At 50.4% G+C, this 27,739-nt stretch overlaps 1 protein-coding gene across 1 annotated transcript; it reads right to left on the reverse strand.

The window, feature by feature from the left end:
- Positions 1–4,648: 4,648 nt before the first annotated feature.
- Positions 4,649–9,840, reverse strand: LOC127298227 (protein neprosin). The gene is made up of 5 exons (XM_051328140.2): positions 9,761–9,840; positions 8,872–9,033; positions 8,729–8,782; positions 8,402–8,548; positions 4,649–5,023 (listed from the first exon to the last, which is right to left on the reverse strand). Exons 1-5 carry the CDS (start codon positions 9,779–9,781, stop codon positions 4,649–4,651), a joined length of 759 nt encoding a protein of 252 aa, XP_051184100.1. The 5' UTR covers positions 9,782–9,840.
- Between the last annotated feature and the right edge of the window lie 17,899 nt (positions 9,841–27,739).

Here is a 27,739-nt window from a genome sequence, read left to right on the forward strand (position 1 = left end):
CTTCTTAACATCATCAGAAAACAAGTTACTCAAAGTAGACAGCTCAATCATGTGTTCTACAGCACTTTCTTTTTCAGTACCACAAAAAGGTGTTTTCTCCACAATAGATATATGAGATAAATCAAGAGAAAAATCATAATCCTTATCCTTAATGTTTATAGGAGATGTGGCAAATTTAGGATCAGGAGACAGTTTATATCTAACAGCACGTTGTGCAAGAAGCTTTTTAATATTACTTGCATCAGTAGTAGCATTGCATTTATCAATGAAATCATCATCAAGTTCTACATAATCTTCATCAAGATCATCACTAGAGTATTCAACAGACTCAGGTGAATTAACAGGTGTAGCAGCATTTTCATTAGGAGTTTCAGTATTTTCAATTTGTCTAGACCTAGCAATTGTAGCATCTAGAAAAGATCCTAATGAACCATCATTATCAAGCACAGCAGAAGCATCATCAAAATTATAAGAGGAATTTTCAGATTCAGCAGAAGTACCAGCATTTGAAGCTTGTGGTGGTGAAACAAGTTTACTTATCACAGATGGTGAATCAAGAGTAGCAGAGGTACTCAGAGTTGTACCTTTTCTTGTAGTGGATGGTAATATGGCGACTTTAGTATCGCGAGGTTTACCCATGATGGAGAATTTGCAGCGAACAATATCAATCCAAGTGAACTTGCAAATAAAGCTATGCTCCCCGGCAACGGCGCCAGAAAATAGTCTTGATAACCCACGAGTATAGGGGATCGCAACAGTCTTCGCGGGGAGTAAAACCCAATTTATTGATTCGACACAAGGGGAGACAAAGAATACTTGAAAGCCTTAACAGCGGAGTTGTTAATTCAGCTGCACCTGGAAACAGACTTGCTCGCAAGAGTTTATCAGTAGTAACAGTTTTATAGCAGTAGCAGTGGTGAAATATCAGCAGCAGAGTAACAAAGACAGCAGTAGTGATTATAATAAACAGCAGGATTAAAATACTGTAGGCACAGGGATGGATGAACGGGCATTGCATGGATGAGAGAAACTCATGTAACAATCAAAGCAGGGCATTTGCAGATAATAATAAAGCGGTGTCCAAGTACTAATCAATCAATAGGCATGTGTTCCATATTTAGTCGTACGTGCTCGCAATGAGAAACTTGCACAACATCTTTTGTCCTACCAGCCGGTGGCAGCCGGGCCTCTAGGGAATCTACTGGAAATTAAGGTACTCCTTTTAATAGAGCACCGGAGCAAAGCATTAACACTCCGTGAGCACATGTGATCCTCATATCACCGTCTTCCCCTCCGGTTGTCCCAATTCTTGTCACTTTGGGGCCTCGGGTTGCGGACAACAATACGTTTATACAACTTGCAGGTAAGATCATAAAGCAATGAATATCATCATGAATTGATAACATGTTCAGATCTGAGATCATGGCAGTCGGGCCCTAGTGACAACCATTAAGCATAACAAGTTGCAACAATATCATAAAAGTACCAATTACGGACACTAGGCACTATGCCCTAACAATCTTATGCTATTACATGACCAATCTCATCCAATCCCTACCATCCCCTTCAGCCTACAGCGGGGGAATTACTCACACATGGATGGGGGAAACATGGCTGGTCGATGGAGAGGCGTCGGTGGTGATGATGGCGATGATCTCCTCCAATTCCCCGTCCCGGCGGAGTGCCAGAACGGAGTTTCTGGTCCCGAGAGGGAGTTTCGCGATGGTGGCGGCGTACTGGACGGTTTCTGGCGATTTCGTCTAACCCCTGTGCGTTTTTAGGTCGAATGCGTTAAGTAGTCCAGAGAGGGGCGTCGGAAGCCAGCCGAGGGGGCCACACGCTAGGGCGGCGCGCCCCCCCTACAGGCCGCGCCGGCCTAGTGTCTGGGGGGCCTGGGCCTCCCCCAGGCCTGCCCTTCTGGCTCCGTGATTCTTCTGGAAAAATAAGCCCTTGGGCATTAATTCCGGGGATTTTCCTGAAAGTTGGATTTCTGCACAAAAACGAGACACCAGAGCAATTCTGCTGAAAACAGCGTTAGTCCGTGTTAGTTGTATCCAAAATACACAAATTAGAGGCAAAACAATAGCAAAAGTGTTCGGGAAAGTAGATACGTTTTGGACGTATCAGTCTTATTCGAAGACTTGTAGTCCAACACTTGGGGGTTCCACCTATATAATGAGGGACAAGGGGAGGGGGCCGGCCACCTCAAGCCATAGCCTTGGCCGCACCCCATAGTGGCCGGCCACCCCCTCTCCCAAACCCTAGCCGCCCCACCTCCTCCACCTCTCCCGCAAACGCTTAGCGAAGCTCCGCCGGAGATCTCCATCGACACCGCCACCACGCCGTCGTGTTGCCGGGATTCAAGGAGGAGCTACTACTTCCGCTGCCCGCTGGAACGGGGAGAAGGACGTCATCTTCATCAACACCGAACGTGTGACAGAGTACGGAGGTGCTGCCTGATTGTGGCACCGTCAAGATCTTCTACGCGCTTTTGAAAGCGGCAAGTGATCATCTTCTGCAACAACGAGAGCCTCCTCTCGTAGGCTTTGGAAATCTTCAAGGGTTAGTCTCGTTCATCCCCTCGTTGCTACCGTCTTCTAGATTGCATCTTGGCTTGGATTGCGTTCTTGCGGTAGGAATTTTTTTGTTTTCTATGCTACGAATCCCTACAGAGGCGCCCAGGGCTGCGGCTGTGGCGGCGGTGGAGGCGCCCAGGGCTGCGGCTGTGGCGGCGGTTGAGGCGCCCAGACATAAGGCTGTGGCGGCGGTGGAGGAGGCGCCCAGGGATAAGGCTGTGGCGGCGGTGGCGGCGGTGGAGGAGGCGCCGCCGACTCCAGGAGCACCTGTCGAAGTGCTTCATCCGCCGACAGGCCCGGCGGCATGACGGCGGTGGCGTAGCGGGGCAGCGGTGGCTGCACAGGCGCGTCGTACTCGGAGACGAGGACGGCGACCTTCGCCATCTCGTCGTCCGTCATGTTCTCCGGGAAGTCGAAGTTCCGGCCCTCCGCCATGGCCTGCTGCCATTCGTGGAAGACGACATCGACTTAGTCGTCGCTGTCGTCCTTCACCTCCTCGCTATGGTACGCGAGCGCCTCGACGTAGTCGTCGTCGTCGTACGCGGCGTAGGCTTCGTCGTCATCGTCGTCCTCGCGGTCGTCGGCGTCGTTGTGCTGCTTCTGCTGACGTCGCGTCGGCGCCTGCTGACGACGCGTCGGCGCCTGCTGACGACGAGCCGGCGGTGCAGGGCCGAAGGGATAATCCATGTCGCCCATGAAGCCTGCCCTTCGTCTCCTGTCCGTCTCCGTGGACAGGTACGTACGCCAAAGCTCCGAGTCGATGGCATACGCCGGATCGGCGCGGAGGTCCGCCGGCAGATACCGCCTCCTACGCCGGATCTCCGCGGTCCGATCAGGCTCACACGCAGGTACTGGGGGGATGGGTACCCGACGGCAGCTGAGCCGCCAGCCGCCAGGTAGCTGCACGCCGGACCAGGCATCGTCGCACGGCATCCATTTACCGTGCATGAGCCTCCCCACCGTGACGGGGAGCGGGATCTTCTTGGTGCCGCTGCCGGAGGCCTCGAAGTCATTTTCTTCCCCATGGCGCTGCGGCGGTGGTGGTGCGAGTGGAGGTGTGGTGTGGGCGAAGGAGCGACGCGGCCGGTGGACTTTTAAGGGCGGCCGCGCGCGGGATACGATGTCATTGAAGGCGGCGCAGAAGCCCAGCCGCCGCCCGCCAGTGCGCTCGCAGAACAGGCAGCCGCGCCATTGATGGCGAAGGCTACGGCGCAGACGCGGAAGCGCTGACTGCCGAAGCGGTGCCCTCGGTGCAGACTCGCTGCTAGGCAGGCCCGGTGGAGACGCGAGCGGACACTTTGCGCGTCCGCGCAGCGTCCGCGGAGACGCAAACCTGGCGCATATTTGGGCTAGGTTTACGTCTCCGCGGACGACCCGGTCACTTTGCGTCGCACCGCTGGAGAGGGTGCCAGACGCATTTTCGGTCAAAGCGGACGCAAACGGTCGCTCAGCGTCGCGCCGCTGGAGATGCCCTTACCGAACCGGACGCCTCCGAACCAGCAGACGGATACAGGTAGGTGTATTCGTGCTTCCTCATGGCGGGCATGGTGTCGCCGCTCTTTGCGTTCATGGTGGCAGTCTTGGAGGAGTATGGCCTGCTCCTGTCACACCTCCACGCGGACGGCCTCCTAACGATGTCGGTGTTCCAACATCTCTATGAGGCTTGCGTGTGGATTATTCCCAACGTGGCCTTATTTCGACACTACTTCATCCCCCGCTTTGTTAATCACGTTGTAACCGGCGATGTCACCTTCACCCTCCGAGATGCCAAAGAGTACATCTCGGTGGAGGAGGCGTGGCCGGTGCCCGGTGGCCGAATGGCCCCACAAGTGGTGCTTTGTGATCTTCTCCGAGGAACTGAGGCTTCAGATCTCAAAACAGCCAATTGAACTATCTTGTTTATCACGCTTTCAGCCGGCCTCCCATGCCCGCCCCCCCCCCCAGCTAAATCTGGGCACAGTTTGGTCTCAAACCGGCCTCAAAACCGCGGATGCACCGGCCTCATGGTGTTTGACTTGTAAGAGATTTAAACAAGTTTATTCTTTATTTGAATAACCAAAAGGGCTATGGCGTTAACCGTTACAACCACTTGGTCCACCATAATAGAAAATGTAGCCCTTATTAATTTCGACTGTAAAGTCAGTTTCATTGTAGCAGTCTGCCCTGTCAACTAAAGAGATCATGCGAGTTGTAATTGGGTCCCAAGCATGACCTTTAGCATCGTAGATCTTAATATGCTTAAAGTATGCACATTTCTTGTCATCTTCGTCATCCGGAAAGTGTCCGCTACCCATCGGAGGACCATGTGTGTTCCTTAGGTAATTCACGAATCCAGTCAATGCCTGTATTCGCAATGTTCCCGGGCAAAGCTGACTTGGAAAATGCCCCAAAAATGACGGTGCTTCTAAATCATGCCGGTACAATACCCAGTCTCCAGTGTTTGGATCCTATATACAATCAACAATGGCTCATGGTCATAACCAGATATTTTGATATGATAGAAGTCTAAAGAATGAGATTATTAGGAATAAATTCATGATCAAAGTTAAAGATCCTTACCATCCATGTACTCATAGTAAAACACACCATAAGCTATTAATTAGCATCCATCTAATTATGTAAATTAATACGTAAGTCTTTATTTTTCTGATAAAGCCCCACGTTTAGGAATTTAATTGTCACATAATTAATTGTGAATTCCTGTTTTTACCCCTTATTTTGTTTGTTTTTTACAGTAATTACCTCATTTAACAACTATTCATCATACTTACCCCATTTAGCAAAAGGTTTGCCAAGTTTTATATACTAGATGATTTCCCGCACGTTGCTGCGGGGATGCTTGTAAACATGTAGCCATGGAATACTTTTACTGTATGCCCAGCAATAATTACAGAATTGATAGAAATTCTTTATGAAAAATTAATTTAGTAATCAGTAATAAACACCATTTTGTCAAGCATCTGTAAGGCAGAAGCAACATCAGGACGTACTACACCAATCTAGGATACCAAAATTTAATGATGAGCATCAACCATGAAGGTGAATGGGTATGCATTGAACTTTTACCAAGCGACATTTTGTCAAGCATCTGCAAGGCAGAAGCAACATCAGTAGCATAGCACGTACTACTGCAATCTACAATACAGAAATTTAGTGTTGAGCATCAACCATCAGGGTGAATGCGTATGCATCGGATATGGATGAGTCGCCTGAATGAGTCACAAACTCACAATATGGACAAAAATAACAGACTACCCGCTGAAGAAAAAAAAAGAATAGATGTGCGAAGGCACTGCTAGACGATGACCTTGGAGAAAGGAGCTGCACCATGGGCAGGCCAGTCCGGAAGCAGATGCCCTCTTGGAGCCTAGCAGGATGCTACCAACCCTGTTACTGACGATTCAGGGTCAGCGATGATGTTTTTTACAACCAGAGATAGGCGGTAAGATTGGCCTTCTAAAGCGTCGTCCCCAAGCCAATACCTGAGCAGTAAGCACGACAGCATAAACTTCCAATCATAGCGGAGTGGGGAAAAACTCGGATCTCTTGCTTGAGAAGACCACGGGAAGAGGAAGGAATGGAACGCTAGAGCAGCTTCTATATATAGAACAATCCCCTCGGTCCTCCTGGGAAGACGAAAGGAAGAAAATCCATGAATGCTCCAGTAAATGGAAGCCAAAGGTAAGTAAATGGAGGCCAAAGGCAACTGAAGATGGTGCGTTGGAAAAAAGGAGAAAAAAATATGATTTGATGACGCCACTATCCTTCCGCATGTCCGTCAGTTAGGAATCAGTTTCTTTTTCAAATTAGTAGTGGAAAGATATATTGTACTTAATGCAAACATGTGGTCGTAGAGGAAGGAGATCAATGGGACTTTGAAGTGAAAGAAACTGAATTGGACCAACTGATGACCTGGCTTAAAAGCATGACGTGGAAGATTGATGAGGTGGCATAGCTGCATGTTGAGAGAATTACCCTTAGTGGGTTGTTCTCATTTAGTTATTATAGATACCCCTCCTAATAAAGATTTTAAAGCATATCAAACGGTTGGTCCCAACAGTCTGGTCGGTTTGCGAAGTTTTATATACGGGCCCTCCTAAGATCTTAGGGCACGTACAATGCGGTGATGTCAGCCTTCTCTTAGAGATGCCACGATTTTTGCTTAGTTGGGAAAGAGAAAATGAAGAGAGAGAAAGTTGTCTTCCCTTAGCTAAGGGATCATCTCTTGAAACCTTAACAAGCGAAGGAAGCCCCCCGCTACCGTCGCCCCCCCTCCCCCGAGGTGTCCGGGGCGCCCCTACCCTCCCCTCCAGCCGTCCCCCGTCCCCCTTTCCCCGGCCAACGCTGCCGGCGTGAGCCGCCGGGCAAAGCCCGCACGGTGCCGGCGGCGGTGGAATCTCTCTTCCCCGCGCGCGAGATGGTCCAACGGGGCGGCTCCCGATCTGGCGGTGGCGAAGTCCGGCGGAGTGGGCTTCAGCAGCAGCTCCTCCAGCCGTGTAAAGTGGCCAGCCCGGTGGCTGCGACAGCGGCGCCTCGGGCGCGCCTCTGGTCTCCCTTTCCCGCGCGTAGGGCGGGCCCGTCGGGGCGGGCCGCGACCGCACGGCGGCGCGGTGGTTCCTGGCCGTCGCGGTGGCGGCTGGCCGGCGTGGAGCTTCTCCGTCTGGCCGCTGGGCGGGGGGCGCCTGGCGCGTCGTGGCCGCCGCTGGCTGTGTTGGTCCGGCCGGATGGAGGCTGAGCGCCGGAGGCGTGCCGGTCTCTCCCAACCCACAAGGTGTGGCTTGTTGTGCGCCATCACCCACCACTACTATGTCACGGTCACGTCCGACCCGCGAATGGATCCCCACTGGGATCATGACAACGACGCGACTTGGGACGCTTTCTTCGCCAATCAGCAGGAGAGTAAGCTCACCAGGTACGAGGGGGATGAACCACCTCTTGTGAACAACAACGAGGCCGGCGCCGGCTATGGTAGGGTGGTCGGACTCTCAAGAGCGTGATGGACCAGATCATGTCGGGCGATTACCCCGCCTGAGCTACCCTCAGTTCCAGCCGAGGAATGGTGGCAGCAGGTGCGGCAGCCTTGCCATCCGGGAGCCCTCGCCTCTACGCATATATCTTTGGCTCGTGTGGCTACGACTTGAGTGGTAGGTTCCTCCGGAGTACGCCATGGCCGTGCACCATTACAGACCACCGGCGACCCGGAGGTGTATCCGGGCCAACGTGCTGCCATACGCATCTCCCTCGAATCCAATTCGCCGGCGCCGGTGGACTACGCCCGGTCATGGTGGGAGAAGGTGGAGCAGGCCTACCATGCACGCAGTGGCAACCACGGCCAAGGTTGTAGCCTCTGTGGTCTCAGGTCCCTACAGCGTGCACAATAACAGTTGCAGCTTGCCCAACCGCTGCCTGAGAGGTTTCAGCCGCGCGCGCCAAGCGACAACCGTGACTACGATGACTTCGAAGACATGTACTACAGAGTACGATTAGTTTTTAAAATCGCATATACGATAAAATATTGTTTAATTTTTCGATTGTATGGGGGCTACAACTGAAAGCCAACCGGCCCCCATTTCCGTGACCGTGCCGGTGGTCTTCTATGTGGGCCGAAAAATGAGTGGTATCGGACGCCATATGGGGTCTAACTGGAGATGCCCTTAGTTGCCGTGAGAAAAACCAGCGGGAATAAAGCTTCTAGGAGAAAAAATGCTAACGATCGGGACTCAGTTGTGCACAAAATTTACAAGGGGTAAAAACTGCACAACTTTCGCTAATGCATACATTCCGAATGCAAATTCGTAGATTGTCTCGTTGGGGAAAAGGAGTACCTTGTTCAGGCTAAGCCTGATGTAGCGGTCAGCTTCACCATACGTTGATTGAGGTGCAACGGCTTGGCCAGGCCGTAGAGCAGCTCCAGTTGCAGGAACAAATCCTGCGCACTCTAGGTTGTAGCAGCCTGCTGATTTGGTGTCCTTCTGAGAAATGAGAAATGGAAACTTGTGTTGTATTATTGACTTATTGTGGACGTACAAAGGTCCGTATTTAGTCTAGCAATGACTTCAACGAGTAAATAAATAAAATAAAAGATGATTGCATGCAGACCTCTAGAGAGTATGTGCGGAGTACTTTATTAGAGGGGAGTCGTGAACACTTACCGTTGAGTATGTAAAGAAGCGGACATCTCTGTTACGGTACAAAGAAGGAGAAACCTGCAAGGTAAACCACAAGTTAAACAAATATATATAGCATCATCTGGAAAAGCAGATGAGTTTAACAAAAACAACTGATATGTTTGTACGTGATATCCAGCTTCGATTAAGCTATATTTTCCTCCGTCTGAACAATAGATCTGTATGGCAGCTCCAGATTCTTGAGAGTATTCTTGATTTGGGGAACCCCATATACTCATTTCAGCTCGAAGACCATAAACCTTGCCTAGCTCTGTGTGCCACATTGCATACTAGTGATACACAAGTATAGATTAAATTAGTGAATGATCAGAACATAATACATTAAAATTTAATTAACAAGCTGATGACTCGATGCATGTAGTAAAGTTAACGCCGCAGGTGACAACTGTTATACTCCAAATGCAAATCTGTAGATCGTCTCACTATCAATGTCGTGAGATTTTGTCATTCAAGCCAATACAACGCCAACCCTCCCAATACATACAACAAAGAAAATGCTCATTCTTTGTTAGTAGATGTTAGAAACGATTTTAGAGGCCCGGGAACTGTTGAAGATCTTCAGCGATATCTCCTTATCTAAAGTGGATCGGAGTCAGAATGGTGTTGCTCATATTCTAGCACAATTAGGAAAATCTGGCTTTTCGGGTTGTATGAGTGATTCAGTCCCTGACTGCGTTCGGGATCTGATCACTGCAGATTGTATGAACACTGTGTAATCTTTGGCAGCAGGTTTCTTACACACTCTTTTCCTTACCAGGGTACCTAAGGGGACTGGAAGGTTTTTAATGAGGTGGCCTGCTGCTTATTATAATATAAGTGTTCTTACGTCAAAAAAAAAAGATGTTAGAAACGATAAACTTATGGAAGTCTCTGGAATGGACTTTGACATCTGTGAGACATCAATGCTAGCGACGAATCAATAAGCATTACCCAAATCAAGAGAGATACATAGAGTGATGAAGGGAGAAAGAGAGACTGGGGTGGGTGGGGGATTACATGTGAAATAGTGGTACCCATAGCATCTGCAAACTTGTTTCTTTGTGCGAAAAATAAAGGTATGGATCTTGAAATAGTAGTATTCTGCAAAAACAAGTTCTAGATAGTTAGCATAACTTTTATGTGAAGATCCTGGAAGATAAGAAGTTAACATGTTTCAATAATCTTTCATTGGGCACATAATTCAGCATGAATAATTATGACTGGATTCAACATTGATAACTATTAGGATTAATCGATTAAGTGGTCAAGTGGATACAATAACATGGTGGAAAAAACACAAATTTAGAAATACTGTATGTGTGTTGAAAGCGCTAAAGGTAGAGTTTTTTACCTTGCCATTCTTTCGTAATTTGCCACCAACATATGTTGAATCGACAAAAGTGAGGTACCACGGTGCCAATGACAAACAAAGAAATATTGATATCACAACATAGCAAAAACCCATGAACACAACGAAGCGTCTTTCTTGAAAAAAAAGAATTACGTGGTTCTTTACTTCCTTGGTTACTTTAATGTGTCTGGATAACCAATATATAGATTGGAGCATCTCCTATATATAGAAATGTTTAGAATGCATCTTGAAAATGGATAAGTCAACATTTAATGCATTGATTTTTGCTGATATATGTATCTTCTATATACGGATGTATACCAATTGTTCCATCAATGTTCAATAATAATGAATGGCCATGTGATGATATTTTTTATATGGATACAAATAAATTGTCCATTGAAAAACCATAATTAATGAAATTAATTGACATACAATCAATGTTCATTTTTTATTTATACTCCCTCTGTCCCAGTTCGCAAGGCAAAGTTTTCAAATATCTTGGCCCAAGGTGAATTCTCATTGGCTCTAAATTTCCACGTAAAACTGTTAACATCGGCACTGCAATTAATTGGGAAATTAAAAAGAACTTTATTTTCTACCCTTTAATTGGTGGGATACGAAAGGAGGAGTCTTTTGCATGCAATAATGAATCAGTTTTACTCCCACATTAAATACAAATGTGCCTAGAAGGTGAGGCATTTTGGGACAAATATTTTTTGGAACTTTGTCTTGCGAACTGGGACGGAGGAAGTATCATTTTACATGTAGGTGGATAAATTAGTAAATCAATGTTCACAATACTCCCTTTTGTTCATGAGAGTAAGGCATGTAATTGTTTTTCAGATGTGTATTTTTTTTAAGAAAAAAACAGAGCACGTAAAGTTTGACCATGTGTTTAGATAAATCAGTTAACATATACAGTACCAAATCGATACCATTAGATGCATCAGGGAACATATTTTCATACGATACCAATATAATGCTCATTTGTTTTTATTTACCCTACGTTTTATGTTTGGTCAAAGTCAGCCTTTATAAATTTGACCAAGTATGTAGCAAAAAATAGAAATATTCCTAATACCAAATTCATACAATGTGAATAAATATTTTATGATTATTCTAATAATACTAATATTGTATTTTAGGTGTCGGTATTTTTTTTACGTATTTGATCAATCTTGCCAAAGTTTGACTTTGACTAAACCAAGAACGTATGGTACTTGTTTGAATTGTTTGACTAAACCAAGAACCATGTTTGACTAAACCTTCCGCACAGGGAGTATAGTTATTGATCATTTTTCTAAAACATGGTAAAACTTTAGTTTGACTTTTGAAAAAATTATAGGCCTAAGAGCATCTCCAGCCGCGTCCCCCACGTCCTCCAAAGGGATTTGGGGCATGCCGGACAAATTTCGTTCCCAGCCGTGCGCCCCAAAGGCTCTGTCCCCGCTACACAGGGAATGCTCTGGGCGCGCTGGACACAACGAAAAGCGAGACGAGGAGACGCGGGCTCGACGAGTCAGCGGCATATAAAAATTCGACCCCCTCTCCCGCCAAATCGCGCCTTTCCCGCCACATCGCGCCTCTCCCGCCGCGCATTTCTGCCCTCCCAACATATTTCACCGCCTATCTCGCTGATTCATTTCTCCCTCCCGCCGTCTCTGTCCCTCCCGCCGCCACTACCCTCTCCTCATCCACCAAGTCGACGGGTAATGAGACGAAAGGGCCGAAGGTGCCCTTTGCGAAGCCGCGGAAGGCGCCGGCTGCGAAAAAGAAGCCGGAAGGCTAGACCGAGGATCAGTGCCAGCACGACTGACTGCGCCGCAAGCTGTCGACAGCGGAGCAGAGGGGATGGATGGTGGCGCAGCTGGAGAAGAAGACGGTGGTGGCGTGTGCGCACCAGCACGCGCTGCCGCGGCCAGCAACGCGAGCCCATGGAGTACGTCGGGGCCATCATACATTCCGGGAGTGATGTCCCCATCGACATCCGGCTTCTGCAACGACGGCCCCTACACCACTCCCGTGTGTGTGACGCCAAAATTGTTGCCGCGGTACGAGGATACCCTGCTGCACGGCAGCTTCAACCCCAACACTGTGTTCTACTCCCCGGCATACGACCAAGCGCCCCAGCGCGAGCTAGGCCCTGGTGCGGACGGCGCCCCGTTCACTGGCCGCAGGGGTCCTCTCAAATTCGAGGGCACCGTTGCTGAGAAGGGGGAGGAGGAGGAGGAAGGGGCGGAGGACGACGATGATGAGGACGAAGAGGGGGGCGACAAAGAGGACGACGAGGACGCGGGTGCCACAGAGCATGTAGATGATCTCGTGGAGGTTGACGCGGCCGGTGTGAGGAAGAAGAGGAAGAAGGCCTCGGGCACACGAGGCACCAAGTGGAAGGTTCTGGAGGATGAATGTCTCTGCGAGTCGTGGTCGACGGTGAGCCATGACTCCATCATCGGCGCTAACCGAAAGTACGGGAAGTATTTGGCGAGGATCAAGGCAGAGTTCGATGAGCGCAAGCTAGTCAACAGCGCTTACCGCAAAGTGACAATGAAGAGGAGCCAAAAGGCAATGTCGACGCGATGGGCCATCATCCGTCGGTGAACATGTTCCATGGGTACCATAACGAGGCCGAGACCAGAGGTGACAGCGGCGCGAACATCGGCGACGTGGTACGCCTCTTTCTACGATAATCTTTAGCGCCTAGTTTGTAATCACGATCTGATTGCGCTTCCTTTGATTAGTTCGACAAGGCCATGGCGATGTACCGGAAGCACTCGGAATGGAATTAGTCTTTCGAGCTGATGCATTGCTATAGCAAGCTCAAAAAGAACAAGAAATGGCGGTTGACGCGTCATTCAAGATCGAAGGGGAAAGATGCCATTGATCTGGATGTGCCACTTGCGACATCGGGAGGGCGCCCTATCAATAACAAGGCTGCCAAGGCGGCCTTGGCCGACGATGCGTCGAACGAGAAGACGCAGGCGTCGATCACGCAGTGCCTCACCGAGGTTTCCTCGACCCTACTCTTCTGCGACAAAAAGACCGACAAAAGGTGGGTGGTGCTGCTCAAGAGGCAAGAGGAGAAGATGGAGCTCAAGAAACGGAAGGAGGACATGTCCCTGCAGACCGCACCGACAGCTGGAATGTCTCCCCGAACATGGGCGGCGCACAACTTCTACAAAGGCATGATCCTCGATGACATCGAAGCCAAAATGGCAGCGGCCGAGGCAGCGGTAGAAACCCCGCCCCCGGAGCAAGAGCCGGCACCAGTAGACGCGTGTGTGACAGTGTCTGCTAGTACACCAGCGTCAGCGACATCAGCATCTGCCTCGCCGTCGGTGACGGAGCAGGCACACTAGGCAGAGCACGATGAGGTTGTCGTGATCGACGGGCGTACGTCGACTCGGGATGCGCTTTCGGCGTCGCCCAACCCCTTCTTCTAATTTACGTCTTATTAGCTTGCACCACCGGTCTGTAATATGATCGCGCGCCTACTACTTTGATCGCGGCTACTCTGATCGCGGTGACTTCGGCGGGAACGATCTCTTTTGAATGTAAACTATTTGAATTTCTGTTTGGGGGGCGGCGTTTGGGAGGCGCGGCTGGAGCGACGTCCCCCAAACGTGGCACGAAGGAAACACGTCCCCCAAACGCTTGATCCGACACCGTTAGGGGGACGCGGCTAGAGATGCTCTTACTTTCAGGAATGGAGGGAGCAATAAGTCTTACATTGTTCAGGAGCCTGCCGGATGGTTTGGGGTAGCTAGAGCATCTCCACCGGAGATGCCTCGATAACAGCCCCGATAGCTATTCGGGGGCCGACGCGGTTTTTAGGCTCACACCAGCGCGCCTCAAAAAGCGTCGGCGTGGTTTCGAGCCCAATAGAAGCGCCGGCAACCCCGTGTCAGCCCCTTCGCAGAGGGCACGAATCGGGCGTACCGGCGCCAAGCACCACGACGGTTTTCGTGGGTGGGGCCACCTTGGCTGCGATAGGAGGCGGTGGCTCGCATTAAAAACGACACGTACTGGACGGTCGTTGGCGTCAATTGCATCGCTCGAGAACCGAGGCGACACGAAGGCGGTTATGACTAGGAGGCGGCTGGACACACAACGTCAAACCACCTCCCCCACGCACCTTCAATGCAAGTCCTCCGACCTTAAAAACCACCAACACGATGTTCTTCTCCCCCGTCGTCCAACCCTACTCTCTTCCACCACTAATCTCTCAAATGCCGCGGAAACGGGCTCCGGTCGCTGCAGCTTAGCCTCGACGAGGCCGACGTCCTCTACTCGCAGCGCATCCCGGTGCCGGTCCAGTTCAAGTTGCCGCATAGGTGGCACATCTCCAATGCCGGCTATGCCTTGCCACCGCCACCGCCGCCTAGTGTAATATCCTAGAATATAGGACCAACGAAGGGTAGATTTAGAAATGGGATGTGCATTTCATCGCAAAACGGGGGAAATTTTTGCGCCTTATTGCATAAAACCTAAGAGGGATCGAGGTTTCTCTCTCGTTGCTATTAGGGTTAGAGCAATGTGAGTGCTATGAATTTTGACATGACCTCTTTTGAAACTTAAGGTTTTGGGGAGAATGTTTTATTTGGCATTTCAAATTTGAATTCAAACAATAGAAGTATAAAGTGATCAATATATAAGTGAATTATGAATTCATAATTGAAAAGCACATCACATTTACACACATAATTCATAAGTGAATATCAAATTTATATAAAATCTCATCAATAAAACCTTGAGCTTTATTGATCATACACACACATTACATTGTCATTACAGAATTCTTTATATTACAATAAATGTAATATATGAAACAGAAATAAGAAAGAAAATGAAGATTACATCAATGAACTGTTCCTCTACTCAATTCTTCATCAAATCTTCATTGTCCAATTTGAAACCTGCATAAGAGCAACAAATAGAATGGTTTTGTCCAGTAACAAGTGTCATTGACACTTGGCAGTAAAAATAATCAGAAAGCATGAGATAAGCCATGGCAGGGGGATCAAGGCCCAACCAAAGCCAAAGTGAGGCCCAACAGCTTTTCTCCATCATGAGCAAGGGAAGAAGGGATGGACAGCACAACACACACACACACAAGTGCTGTCGACCAAGGAGAGCAGCTCCCTGTGCTATATATAGCATAGTGGTTTAGAGATAGGGTTGGATCATTCATCACAGCAAGAAGAACAGCAAGAACAACTCAAGAACACACCAGTAGAGCATTTCCATAGATCATCCAGGGAACCAACCCCAAAACAAAACCAAACCATCCATAGATCATGGTGACCTAAGGCAAGATCATCCAGGAGCTAGGAGGTGAAGGGCTGTTGATCAAATCAACAATCCAGAAGCATTGCACCAACACAAAATATCTATCTAGGAGCTGGAACAAGGTATAAATCATACCTGGATTGAACTTATGATCAAATCCATCATAAGCATGCTCATACACACACTTGGTGTGGAGCATATGCTCTACAGGGTATGTCATCACTTGGTATTTACCAAGTGATGCTAGGAAGAGGAGGCCAGACCAAGAACTAGGGACCTAGTTACTGGATATGCATAAGTAGATCTAGTACTAGCCATCCAAGACACTAGAACAGTGGCCAACTAGTTAACCTAGCACCATTTGGTGTATTAAACCATCAGATCAACCCAGTTTTTCATCAAAAGCATCCACAGGGCATTCATATAAATGATTCCCAAATGTGGATATTGTTTATCTTTTCATAACACCCACCAGATAGCCAAATAAGATGCAACCAGATGCAGTAGCAAGCTACTGAGGTCACAACACTAGCCTAGCAAGAAAACTAGCCACACAAGCAAGTTTGTCTTCATTACCATGATGGTTCAGACAAACAAATTCATTCCAAAGTATACTGGAATCCGTATAAGCAACTGTTAATGCAAATGAATCATTACCAACACATGGTTAATCAATTATAACTGACAGAAATCAACACATGAGAACAACATGACATGCACATGAGGTTTACTGAAGCACCAGTAGCATCACAAGGCATCCAGATAGATAATCACACACCAGTAAGCTTCATAGGTGAACCAGATGGCAACCAGCAAAGGCTGGGAGGCTTAGCCAATGGCTAGAAGCAGCAGCCAAACAAGTCATAGAGCCTAGCTACTAGCATCTATTGATCCAAATGGATCAATTGAATCATGTACAAGTCACAAAAGAGCACCACGGGCATCACAAGTTTCAAGCTATTAGCCACTGCTGACAGCAAGAACCACCAGCAACCAATCAAGCATCAGTAGACCTAGACAAGCATAAGCATGGCACCAGTAAGCCTAGACATGGCATCAAATATCATAGCAGTACAACAGGCAGTAGCAGGAAGCAGTAGAAGTAGCAATGAGCAGCATAGCAACAGCACACGCTTGGCCAGTGGCCAGTAATGGCATGGCTGGCCAAAGTAGACTAGAGAGGAAGGAATGGATGCAAAGGGCATCAGCAGAGGTGTTCCTGCATGATCCTAGGATCATCAGGAAAGCAAGGAGAGAAGAAGATGAACAATATAACCATGGAGGCGCACAGAGAGGTAACAGAGATGGAGGAGGAAGAGGAGAACCTTACATGCGCCTGGAAGCAGAGGCTACACCATGGGAGCCATGTGCTCGCGCGGCTGCAGCAGCTGCAAGTCCAGGGTAGACGCCGGCGTTACGCCGACAAACCCAACCACCAGCACAACACCCTAGGGACGACGGCACAGGCGATGCCACTGTATCACCCGCGCCAGGACAGTCCCATGCACACGCGAGCATCAACGACGGCGACTGCAGCTCGCCGGAGACATCAAATTACCGGAGGCAATTCGTCTCCAGATCTAGCACGGAGGCGATCTGGAGTAGGATGAAGCAACTGGCGAAACCACTTGGATAGATCGATAGATCATCGCACGGGGGTTCGAATGTGACCGGTGGCGTGGTTAGAGGTGGCCAGAGTGAGCCAGAGCGTGGCGACTGTGGCGGCAACGCCATCGCCACGAATCGCCAGAGCGCTCTAGGGTTAGGGTTAGGTCGAGCGAGAGAGAGAGAGAGAGAGAGAGGGGGGGCCGACGCGGTCGGTTCGGACCGAACTAGTCCTGTTTGACCTAATGGGCTGACCAGTGGGACAGGGGTATTTTGGTCATTTGCCCTAGGTTTTAAATCAATTCAAATTTGAATTTAAATCCTATACTATAAAATTTTCAAATAAATCCTAAACAACTCCAAAAATTCAAGAAAAATATGAATAACACATAGAAAATATTCCTTTACCAAAAAGATGAAATGCAATAAACAATGAGAATTCAAATCAAAGAATTTTTTATGAGAATTTAAAATTTAAAAGTCAAATTTGCAATTTTCTTTGGATATTTAAATCAAGGAAAATTCCAAATAACTTTATTATTTTCAAAATGCAATATTTCCAAAAAGATAAATATTTTATTATTCTCAATCCTTTTCATTTAAGGTAAATATTTTCTAAAGGAAAATTCTATTAAGCTTAGATTTTCTTTAATAAGAAAACAATATAATTTTATCCTTAAAGGAGTATAAATTACTGCCTAAGGCATAATATTAAAATAAAACCTAAATCATCTAAATTTTAATAAGTACTCCGGGAAAGGGATTCAACATAAAACAATGCAATCATGCATGCATGCACCATTTGTATTTTATAACATTGTCCTTATCGAACAATGATGCTTCTTTTCAGAACCCGAGGTCCAGGTTCCATCCAAACCTTCGAACTACATTATCTCGCAGTCACCAGGCAAGTTCACTCTTGCTCATGTCATATTAATTATTTTCTATCAATTCACTCGCAAAGCAATATACTTATCACTCCTGCATTGAAAACAAAATGTTACTTTTCCAATTATGAATATGACTATGTGGTTGGCAATTGAACCATGGTATGTGTTGATGGTGGAGGTTCCATTTCAAGGGTTCTATTCATTTAGGACTAATCACCAATGCCGTCTAGTGATTCTAGCGCTGTACATTTCGCGTTAACCGTGAGATCTATAATGGCTCTGGGGAAGTCAGTTGTATCTTTTTCCTCTCGCATATCAACGGATCAGTGATAAGGGTTGCACGTATCAGTCTATCTATTGGTAAAAGTGAGGACAGTGGTCCATAACAGTCTACCAATAGATATAGGAGAGGACAGAATTGTTAAAGGTCTATGATGGATTGTAAGGGTTGTCCGGGTTAGTCTATCTATAGTGTATATGGCAGGGCATAAGAATTGTTCGGAACAGCCTACCTTAATGGTATAGGCGAGAACAAATGCATGGGCCAGTCTACCTATAGATAAAGGACATGACAGCTTACAAAAGGGTGGGTATGCGGGGTCGTGGAGAAGGCAGTGATTGGCTTGGTTCTTATACAGGCCTCACACTTAGGAAGTGTGGACGGGCAATTACGCCCGGTTGGCATCAAGGATAAGTTCTCTTATGGGAAAAGTAACGCACCTCTGAAGAGTGTATCAAATTGTGGCTTGTCACTCCCAGTTCCGGGAAGGGAACTACGAACGCAGCAGAAAAGGAACTCCGTGAAGTTCTGATCAACTTGTGAAGATTGGCGGGCATAGTTTTCAAAATAAAATAAACCTTTTGAAGAAATGTTTGTGAAACGTGCATTGACATGAGATTTTCGGATCAATGGTCGTTGCTAGTGCATCACACACCTTTTCTCTTTTGAACTTGCTGAGTACCTCTGTACTCACTTTCTTTCGACACCCTTGCTAGACTGTGACAATGAAGAGGAGGCCTGTACCAGAGCACCGAAAGGGGACTACGAGTTGGTCTACGAAGAGCCAGACCTATCAGGAGGAGTTGAAGGCGTGGACTATGAGATAGTCTACGGATTTTACAACACTGAGGCGAAGGAATAGAGTATTACCCTAGACATCTCGGAGCGCGAGCAGCATAGTGGCTTACTTAAATAAGTTGCTGAGCTCATCATGTCTCTTAACTTTGAGTTGTAAGAGTACTTAAGTAATATCCTAGGGTGTTCTCATCGGACCTGTGAGAATACCAACTTGTTAAGACCATGTTTGTAATATAATATGGAGCGTTATGACCTGCAATGTTTCTGTTGTACCACTCCGAGGGATGTGATATTTGTGAAGAAGTCCCTTCATGAAGATCATATCAACGACTTGTATACTTGTCGGGGGGAAGACCCCGGATAGGGCAATGGACGCGGAGCTGCCGGCTGGCCACTGACCGGCTCGCGGCAAAGGCCGGCTGAGGAGCAGCCGGCTGGCGCCGTGGCCGGCTGGTCCGGAAGCCGGCAGGCTCTAGGTCCTAGTCGGCCTGGCTACGGCCACCAATGCTGTAGCTGGGCCGGCTTCTACAAGCCATATCCGACTGGGGTTTGTACCTCAGACCGACTCGAGGCTGGCGAGTCTTGCACTGGAAGGAACCGGGTTGGTGATCCGGGTTCCCAAAGTCCACGCTGACTTCATCTTCCGTAAAGCGCGGGCACGCGTGGAGCAATAGTGCCACGCGCCGGACAGGCCGTCAGGGCTTACGACGATCCGTACTGGCTACAGTGGCTGACAGAGACAGGGACACCTCCTCTCCATACCGCTGACCGTGGCAGCCGGATGGGACAGGCCACGATGCCTCAACCACTCCTGACGTCACCGCCTCGGGAAGGAGCGGGAGCCGGAGCCGGCCGAGCCGGCCAGTAAACTATAGGGTCTTATATGTAAAGTGCCGGTGCCTATATAAGCCGCACTACCCCCTCTCGTGCAGGGGATCGATCATTTATTGCTTTCACCTACCTACAGAGCTGCCCTGTGAGAGAGACCATCATCTCCCTTAGCCTTCCAGGAGCAGCCGGACACAGCTCTAGGAGCACCATTGTATCGTGTGATCATCATATACACTCATAGCAGGAGTAGAGGTTTTACCTCCATCGGAGGGCCTCGAACCTGGGTACGTCGCCGTGCCGCTCGTGCCCATACCCGCATCCGGATACCGCCGTGAGATCCCTCAGGAACCACTTCGATTAGCCACCCTATGGCATATGCCGTGACGATACCACGACAATACTGCAACATGCAGTGGTATGCTGGGTCACCGCACCTAGACTGGAGACGCGTGCCCTCATCCCGAGCGGTAGGCGCACATGACATCGGTGGAGCGAAGCCTGCCGGCGAACGCGCCTACCATCCCGGCGTGGCCACGGCGCTTCCAAGACGAGCGCAGCATCGAGCTTGCATGCTCGGCCGACCGCAATGCCGGCCGCTTCAATCGCTTTGGTCGGCGGGCATGGTGGCAAGGTTGCGACATAGACGTGACACTCGCGGAGTACGGCTTCAGGCCCCGCATCCACGTCGTCGATCACGTGTGCGTGCCCCTCTTCTACACGTAGGCACAATGCATGGCGCCGCCGCTACGGAGGCTGCTAGCAAGGATGGCGGCACTGCGCAACTCACGCACCGGCTCGTCAATCGCCGGTGGCTGCACCTCGATCGTGCACGTGCATCCTTCAGGCAGTGTCATCATCCAGGACGGTGCGCGGCACACCGCTTCGGCTCCGTCTCGAAGGACGCTTCAACACCACCGCCCCAAGGAGGAGGACGCTGTGGACTCGACACCGCCTCCGTCAGCAAAGAAAATGGTGCGAGATGGAGCCGGAGGCGCGGGTGGACTTCCGTGGCGGCGACGAATTGGAGGACTTCCCGGGGAAGCACCTCATCGTCGGCTGCTCTATCGACGAGGACTATCGCCAGATCACGCTCAAGCCGCAGCAGGCGGCGGTGTTTTCCACCATGGACCACAGCAAGAATTTCGCAGAGCTTGCCTGTCCTTCTGAGCCTCCAGCGCTAAAGGAGGGGGAGGAGGATGATGTGTTGGGGGGATGACCCCCGGTATGCCAAAGGCATGCCAAACCGGATGGTTTGAGCCATCAAGATACCAGTTTAATGTTCATACCGGAGCACAAAGATAAGAGTTTGGCTAAGTGAGGCTAAGCCGGTATCCCCAAGAGGGGTATGCCGGAACCGGGTAAAGAAGACACCGGGCTACCGGAAACAAGAGCAAGTCGGCAGGACTGGTCAAAGATCCTCTCCAGAGCTAGAAGACAAAGATGAGCTAAGCAAAGTAGCTTTAAACGAAGGGCTGACGATAAAGAGGAGGATGACGAAGAAAGAAGCCGGAGAACGTCGGCCTCCCTGATTAAAGAGGACCCCGGCGTCATCCATGATTAAAGTAACTTTGTAAAGTAGTTTGTCTAGTCAAAGATGCCATTAGGGTTTCTTGCCCTGTAAGCCACCCTCTCCCCTATATAAGGAGAGGGGGCAGCCCTCTTCATAGGCGACGAACACATGTACGCATAATTAAGCCCTTGTACTGAGAAACTTGTAACATGTGGAGATCAATAAAGAAGATGATCTAGAGCGAGTTCTTCCTTATGTCTTTCTTCTTCAACCTCTAGCCTTGGCTAAGTTCTTGAGGAAACCATCCGGAAGTTCATCCCATCTAATCACAAACCCTCCCCCGAATCCTCTAGCGTCCATTCGGCCCCAACTCAAGCCATCCTATGGCATCTGTCTGTTCACCACGATGACAGTTGGCGCCCACCGTGGGGCATGAAGTGGCGCTTGCAGGAGTTCACATTCGGGCGGGCATCCTCGAGGTCGCCGGCGAGCGGACGGTGTCTGCGCTTGTCCAGCGCCTCTACTCCATGGACTTCATCAACGACAACGTGGGCTGCTTCGCCAACGGCGGCATCTTCCCCAAGAACGGCCGCATCATCGAGTTCGGCAGCCACCGCGTCTACTTCGGCACCGTCCCCGTGCGCCAGCGCCTCTCGCCAGTGCTGGCGGCACCGGACCCGCCAAGGTGGCTCTGTGCTGGCCGCGCCGCCGACAGCGTCGAGGTAATGATGACCGGCGTGGTTGGTGCAGGCAAGGAAGCTGTGGATGAAGGTGCTGGTCGTGCGGCTTCGACCCGTGCGGCCAAGCCACCGCTGGAGCGCGACGCTGGCGCTGCGGAAGCATCGTCCGCACCACCGGCAACACCGCTCCAAGCGGCGATGAACGTGCTGGCAACGCCCATCGCGCAGAACATCGACCCGGCAGCGGCTCAGGCGGAGCTGGAGGCACAACGCCAGAAGCTGCTCGCGAACGGCGCCGACATCGTCCGGGCGCAGCGCGAGCTGAACCTAACCTTACGTGAGTACAACGCTGCCCATGGCTTTGCTTCTGTTAGCGCTCATGCTGCTAGGATACCGGAGAACCGGCTTAAAGCTCGCAATCTAGATCAGGATTTGCGTAAGGAAGTTCTTGCCGGCAAAAGTACCTCTGCATCTGTTAGCATCGTAGAGAAACCTAAGTACAGTAGCCCGGATAAAACCATAAAGGCTGCTAAGGCTGCAGTAGAGCTATGTGAATCGCTTTCCGGAGATGCTTTGGCAAAACAGCAAGAGCGTGTTAGAGAGCTGCTGGAAACTATCGAGCAGCAAAATTCTGAGCAGCTGGCTAAGCTGAACAAGGCTGCGGCCTCAAAATCCGCGCGTTCAACAAAGAATGCCGGAAGCAAGTCCCATGGGCAGGCCTCGTCCCCCCATCCGGTTGTATCTTTTTCCTCTCGCATATCAACGGATCAGTGATAAGGGTTGCACGTATCAGTCTATCTATTGGTAAAAGTGAGGACAGTGGTCCATAACAGTCTACCAATAGATATAGGAGAGGACAGAATTGTTAAAGGTCTATGATGGATTGTAAGGGTTGTCCGGGTTAGTCTATCTATAGTGTATATGGCAGGGCATAAGAATTGTTCGGAACAGCCTACCTTAATGGTATAGGCGAGAACAAATGCATGGGCCAGTCTACCTATAGATAAAGGACATGACAGCTTACAAAAGGGTGGGTATGCGGGGTCGTGGAGAAGGCAGTGATTGGCTTGGTTCTTATACAGGCCTCACACTTAGGAAGTGTGGACGGGCAATTACGCCCGGTTGGCATCAAGGATAAGTTCTCTTATGGGAAAAGTAACGCACCTCTGAAGAGTGTATCAAATTGTGGCTTGTCACTCCCAGTTCCGGGAAGGGAACTACGAACGCAGCAGAAAAGGAACTCCGTGAAGTTCTGATCAACTTGTGAAGATTGGCGGGCATAGTTTTCAAAATAAAATAAACCTTTTGAAGAAATGTTTGTGAAACGTGCATTGACATGAGATTTTCGGATCAATGGTCGTTGCTAGTGCATCACACACCTTTTCTCTTTTGAACTTGCTGAGTACCTCTGTACTCACTTTCTTTCGACACCCTTGCTAGACTGTGACAATGAAGAGGAGGCCTGTACCAGAGCACCGAAAGGGGACTACGAGTTGGTCTACGAAGAGCCAGACCTATCAGGAGGAGTTGAAGGCGTGGACTATGAGATAGTCTACGGATTTTACAACACTGAGGCGAAGGAATAGAGTATTACCCTAGACATCTCGGAGCGCGAGCAGCATAGTGGCTTACTTAAATAAGTTGCTGAGCTCATCATGTCTCTTAACTTTGAGTTGTAAGAGTACTTAAGTAATATCCTAGGGTGTTCTCATCGGACCTGTGAGAATACCAACTTGTTAAGACCATGTTTGTAATATAATATGGAGCGTTATGACCTGCAATGTTTCTGTTGTACCACTCCGAGGGATGTGATATTTGTGAAGAAGTCCCTTCATGAAGATCATATCAACGACTTGTATACTTGTCGGGGGGAAGACCCCGGATAGGGCAATGGACGCGGAGCTGCCGGCTGGCCACTGACCGGCTCGCGGCAAAGGCCGGCTGAGGAGCAGCCGGCTGGCGCCGTGGCCGGCTGGTCCGGAAGCCGGCAGGCTCTAGGTCCTAGTCGGCCTGGCTACGGCCACCAATGCTGTAGCTGGGCCGGCTTCTACAAGCCATATCCGACTGGGGTTTGTACCTCAGACCGACTCGAGGCTGGCGAGTCTTGCCTTTGGAAGGAACCGGGTTGGTGATCCGGTTTCCCAAAGTCCTCTGTGACTTCATCTTCCTTTTAGCGCGGGGCACTGTGTTGCAATAGTTCCACGCGCCTGACAGGCCTTCAGGGCTTACGACGATCCGTGCGCTACGATGGCTGACAGAGACAGGGACACCTCCACTCCATACCGCTGACCGTGGCAGCCGGATGGGACAGGCCACGATGCCTCAACCACTCCTGACGTCACCGCCTCGGGAAGGAGCGGGAGCCGGAGCCGGCCGAGCCGGCCAGTAAACTATAGGGTCTTATATGTAAAGTGCCGGTGCCTATATAAGCCGCACTACCCCCTCTCGTGCAGGGGATCGATCATTTATTGCTTTCACCTACCTACAGAGCTGCCCTGTGAGAGAGACCATCATCTCCCTTAGCCTTCCAGGAGCAGCCGGACACAGCTCTAGGAGCACCATTGTATCGTGTGATCATCATATACACTCATAGCAGGAGTAGAGGTTTTACCTCCATCGGAGGGCCTCGAACCTGGGTACGTCGCCGTGCCGCTCGTGCCCATACCCGCATCCGGATACCGCCGTGAGATCCCTCAGGAACCACTTCGATTAGCCACCCTATGGCATATGCCGTGACGATACCACGACAATACTGCAACATGCAGTGGTATGCTGGGTCACCGCACCTAGACTGGAGACGCGTGCCCTCATCCCGAGCGGTAGGCGCACATGACATCGGTGGAGCGAAGCCTGCCGGCGAACGCGCCTACCATCCCGGCGTGGCCACGGCGCTTCCAAGACGAGCGCAGCATCGAGCTTGCATGCTCGGCCGACCGCAATGCCGGCCGCTTCAATCGCTTTGGTCGGCGGGCATGGTGGCAAGGTTGCGACATAGACGTGACACTCGCGGAGTACGGCTTCAGGCCCCGCATCCACGTCGTCGATCACGTGTGCGTGCCCCTCTTCTACACGTAGGCACAATGCATGGCGCCGCCGCTACGGAGGCTGCTAGCAAGGATGGCGGCACTGCGCAACTCACGCACCGGCTCGTCAATCGCCGGTGGCTGCACCTCGATCGTGCACGTGCATCCTTCAGGCAGTGTCATCATCCAGGACGGTGCGCGGCACACCGCTTCGGCTCCGTCTCGAAGGACGCTTCAACACCACCGCCCCAAGGAGGAGGACGCTGTGGACTCGACACCGCCTCCGTCAGCAAAGAAAATGGTGCGAGATGGAGCCGGAGGCGCGGGTGGACTTCCGTGGCGGCGACGAATTGGAGGACTTCCCGGGGAAGCACCTCATCGTCGGCTGCTCTATCGACGAGGACTATCGCCAGATCACGCTCAAGCCGCAGCAGGCGGCGGTGTTTTCCACCATGGACCACAGCAAGAATTTCGCAGAGCTCGCCTGTCCTTCTGAGCCTCCAGCGCTAAAGGAGGGGGAGGAGGATGATGTGTTGGGGGGATGACCCCCGGTATGCCAAAGGCATGCCAAACCGGATGGTTTGAGCCATCAAGATACCAGTTTTATGTTCATACCGGAGCACAAAGATAAGAGTTTGGCTAAGTGAGGCTAAGCCGGTATCCCCAAGAGGGGTATGCCGGAACCGGGTAAAGAAGACACCGGGCTACCGGAAACAAGAGCAAGTCGGCAGGACTGGTCAAAGATCCTCTCCAGAGCTAGAAGACAAAGATGAGCTAAGCAAAGTAGCTTTAAACGAAGGGCTGACGATAAAGAGGAGGATGACGAAGAAAGAAGCCGGAGAACGTCGGCCTCCCTGATTAAAGAGGACCCCGGCGTCATCCATGATTAAAGTAACTTTGTAAAGTAGTTTGTCTAGTCAAAGATGCCATTAGGGTTTCTTGCCCTGTAAGCCACCCTCTCCCCTATATAAGGAGAGGGGGCAGCCCTCTTCATAGGCGACGAACACATGTACGCATAATTAAGCCCTTGTACTGAGAAACTTGTAACATGTGGAGATCAATAAAGAAGATGATCTAGAGCGAGTTCTTCCTTATGTCTTTCTTCTTCAACCTCTAGCCTTGGCTAAGTTCTTGAGGAAACCATCCGGAAGTTCATCCCATCTAATCACAAACCCTCCCCCGAATCCTCTAGCGTCCATTCGGCCCCAACTCAAGCCATCCTATGGCATCTGTCTGTTCACCACGACGACAGTTGGCGCCCACCGTGGGGCATGAAGTGGCGCTTGCAGGAGTTCACATTCGGGCGGGCATCCTCGAGGTCGCCGGCGAGCGGACGGTGTCTGCGCTTGTCCAGCGCCTCTACTCCATGGACTTCATCAACGACAACGCGGGCTGCTTCGCCAACGGCGGCATCTTCCCCAAGAACGGCCGCATCATCGAGTTCGGCAGCCACCGCGTCTACTTCGGCACCGTCCCCGTGCGCCAGCGCCTCTCGCCAGTGCTGGCGGCACCGGACCTGCCAAGGTGGCTCTGTGCTGGCCGCGCCGCCGACAGCGTCGAGGTAATGATGACCGACGTGGTTGGTGCAGGCAAGGAAGCTGTGGATGAAGGTGCTGGTCGTGCGGCTTCGACCCGTGCGGCCAAGCCACCGCTGGAGCGCGACGCTGGTGCTGCGGAAGCATCGTCCGCACCACCGGCAACACCGCTCCAAGCGGCGATGAACGTGCTGGCAACGCCCATCGCGCAGAACATCGACCCGGCAGCGGCTCAGGCGGAGCTGGAGGCACAACGCCAGAAGCTGCTCGCGAACGGCGCCGACATCGTCCGGGCGCAGCGCGAGCTGAACCTAACCTTACGTGAGTACAACGCTGCCCATGGCTTTGCTTCTGTTAGCGCTCATGCTGCTAGGATACCGGAGAACCGGCTTAAAGCTCGCAATCTAGATCAGGATTTGCGTAAGGAAGTTCTTGCCGGCAAAAGTACCTCTGCATCTGTTAGCATCGTAGAGAAACCTAAGTACAGTAGCCCGGATAAAACCATAAAGGCTGCTAAGGCTGCAGTAGAGCTATGTGAATCGCTTTCCGGAGATGCTTTGGCAAAACAGCAAGAGCGTGTTAGAGAGCTGCTGGAAACTATCGAGCAGCAAAATTCTGAGCAGCTGGCTAAGCTGAACAAGGCTGCGGCCTCAAAATCCGCGCGTTCAACAAAGAATGCCGGAAGCAAGTCCCATGGGCAGGCCTCGTCCCCCCATCCGGACAGAAGGAGAGAAAAAGAAATGAACGCACAGCAGATGACTGTGTACGATCTGGTTCTTGCCGGAAAACAACAAGCCGTGCAACACGATGCCGGTAGAAAAAGCCAAGGGGCAGATCGAGGCTACGCCAAAGGAGGCTATGCCGGAAACAATCATGCCGGTAGATATGAAACCGGGCAAAACTATCAAGCTGCAAGGGCAGCGTATGATGAGGAGGAGATGCCTCCACCAAGGTACCGGCAGGCAAGGGCCGCGGCACCGGAACGCTACGATGAAGCTGACTCGACAAGATTCACCGCTTACCGAAATCCTTTGGGAGAGCGCGTGGGAGAAAGGCACCTGCCAGAATGGGATGCGAGACACCGTCTGGATAGAGTGTACCTGTCTGAAATGATAGAGGCAGAGGGCCCTCCAGGTCCAAAGTGTTTTGGCCCAAGGATCATGAAAGAACAACCACCGGTTCGCAACTTCCAGTTGCCCCA

Source organism: Lolium perenne, chromosome 5 (assembly GCF_019359855.2).
Source record: "Lolium perenne isolate Kyuss_39 chromosome 5, Kyuss_2.0, whole genome shotgun sequence".
NCBI classification, from domain to species: domain Eukaryota; kingdom Viridiplantae; phylum Streptophyta; class Magnoliopsida; order Poales; family Poaceae; genus Lolium; species Lolium perenne.

Coding starts and splice junctions, on each gene's coding strand:
- LOC127298227 (XM_051328140.2), bottom strand. CDS start 9,781: ATGGGTACCACTATTTCACAT. Junction 8,783..8,871: donor TAATCGAAGCTGGATATCAC/GTACAAACATAT, acceptor TTTACCTTGCAG/GTTTCTCCTTCTTTGTACCG. Junction 8,549..8,728: donor GCTTCTTTACATACTCAACG/GTAAGTGTTCAC, acceptor CTCATTTCTCAG/AAGGACACCAAATCAGCAGG.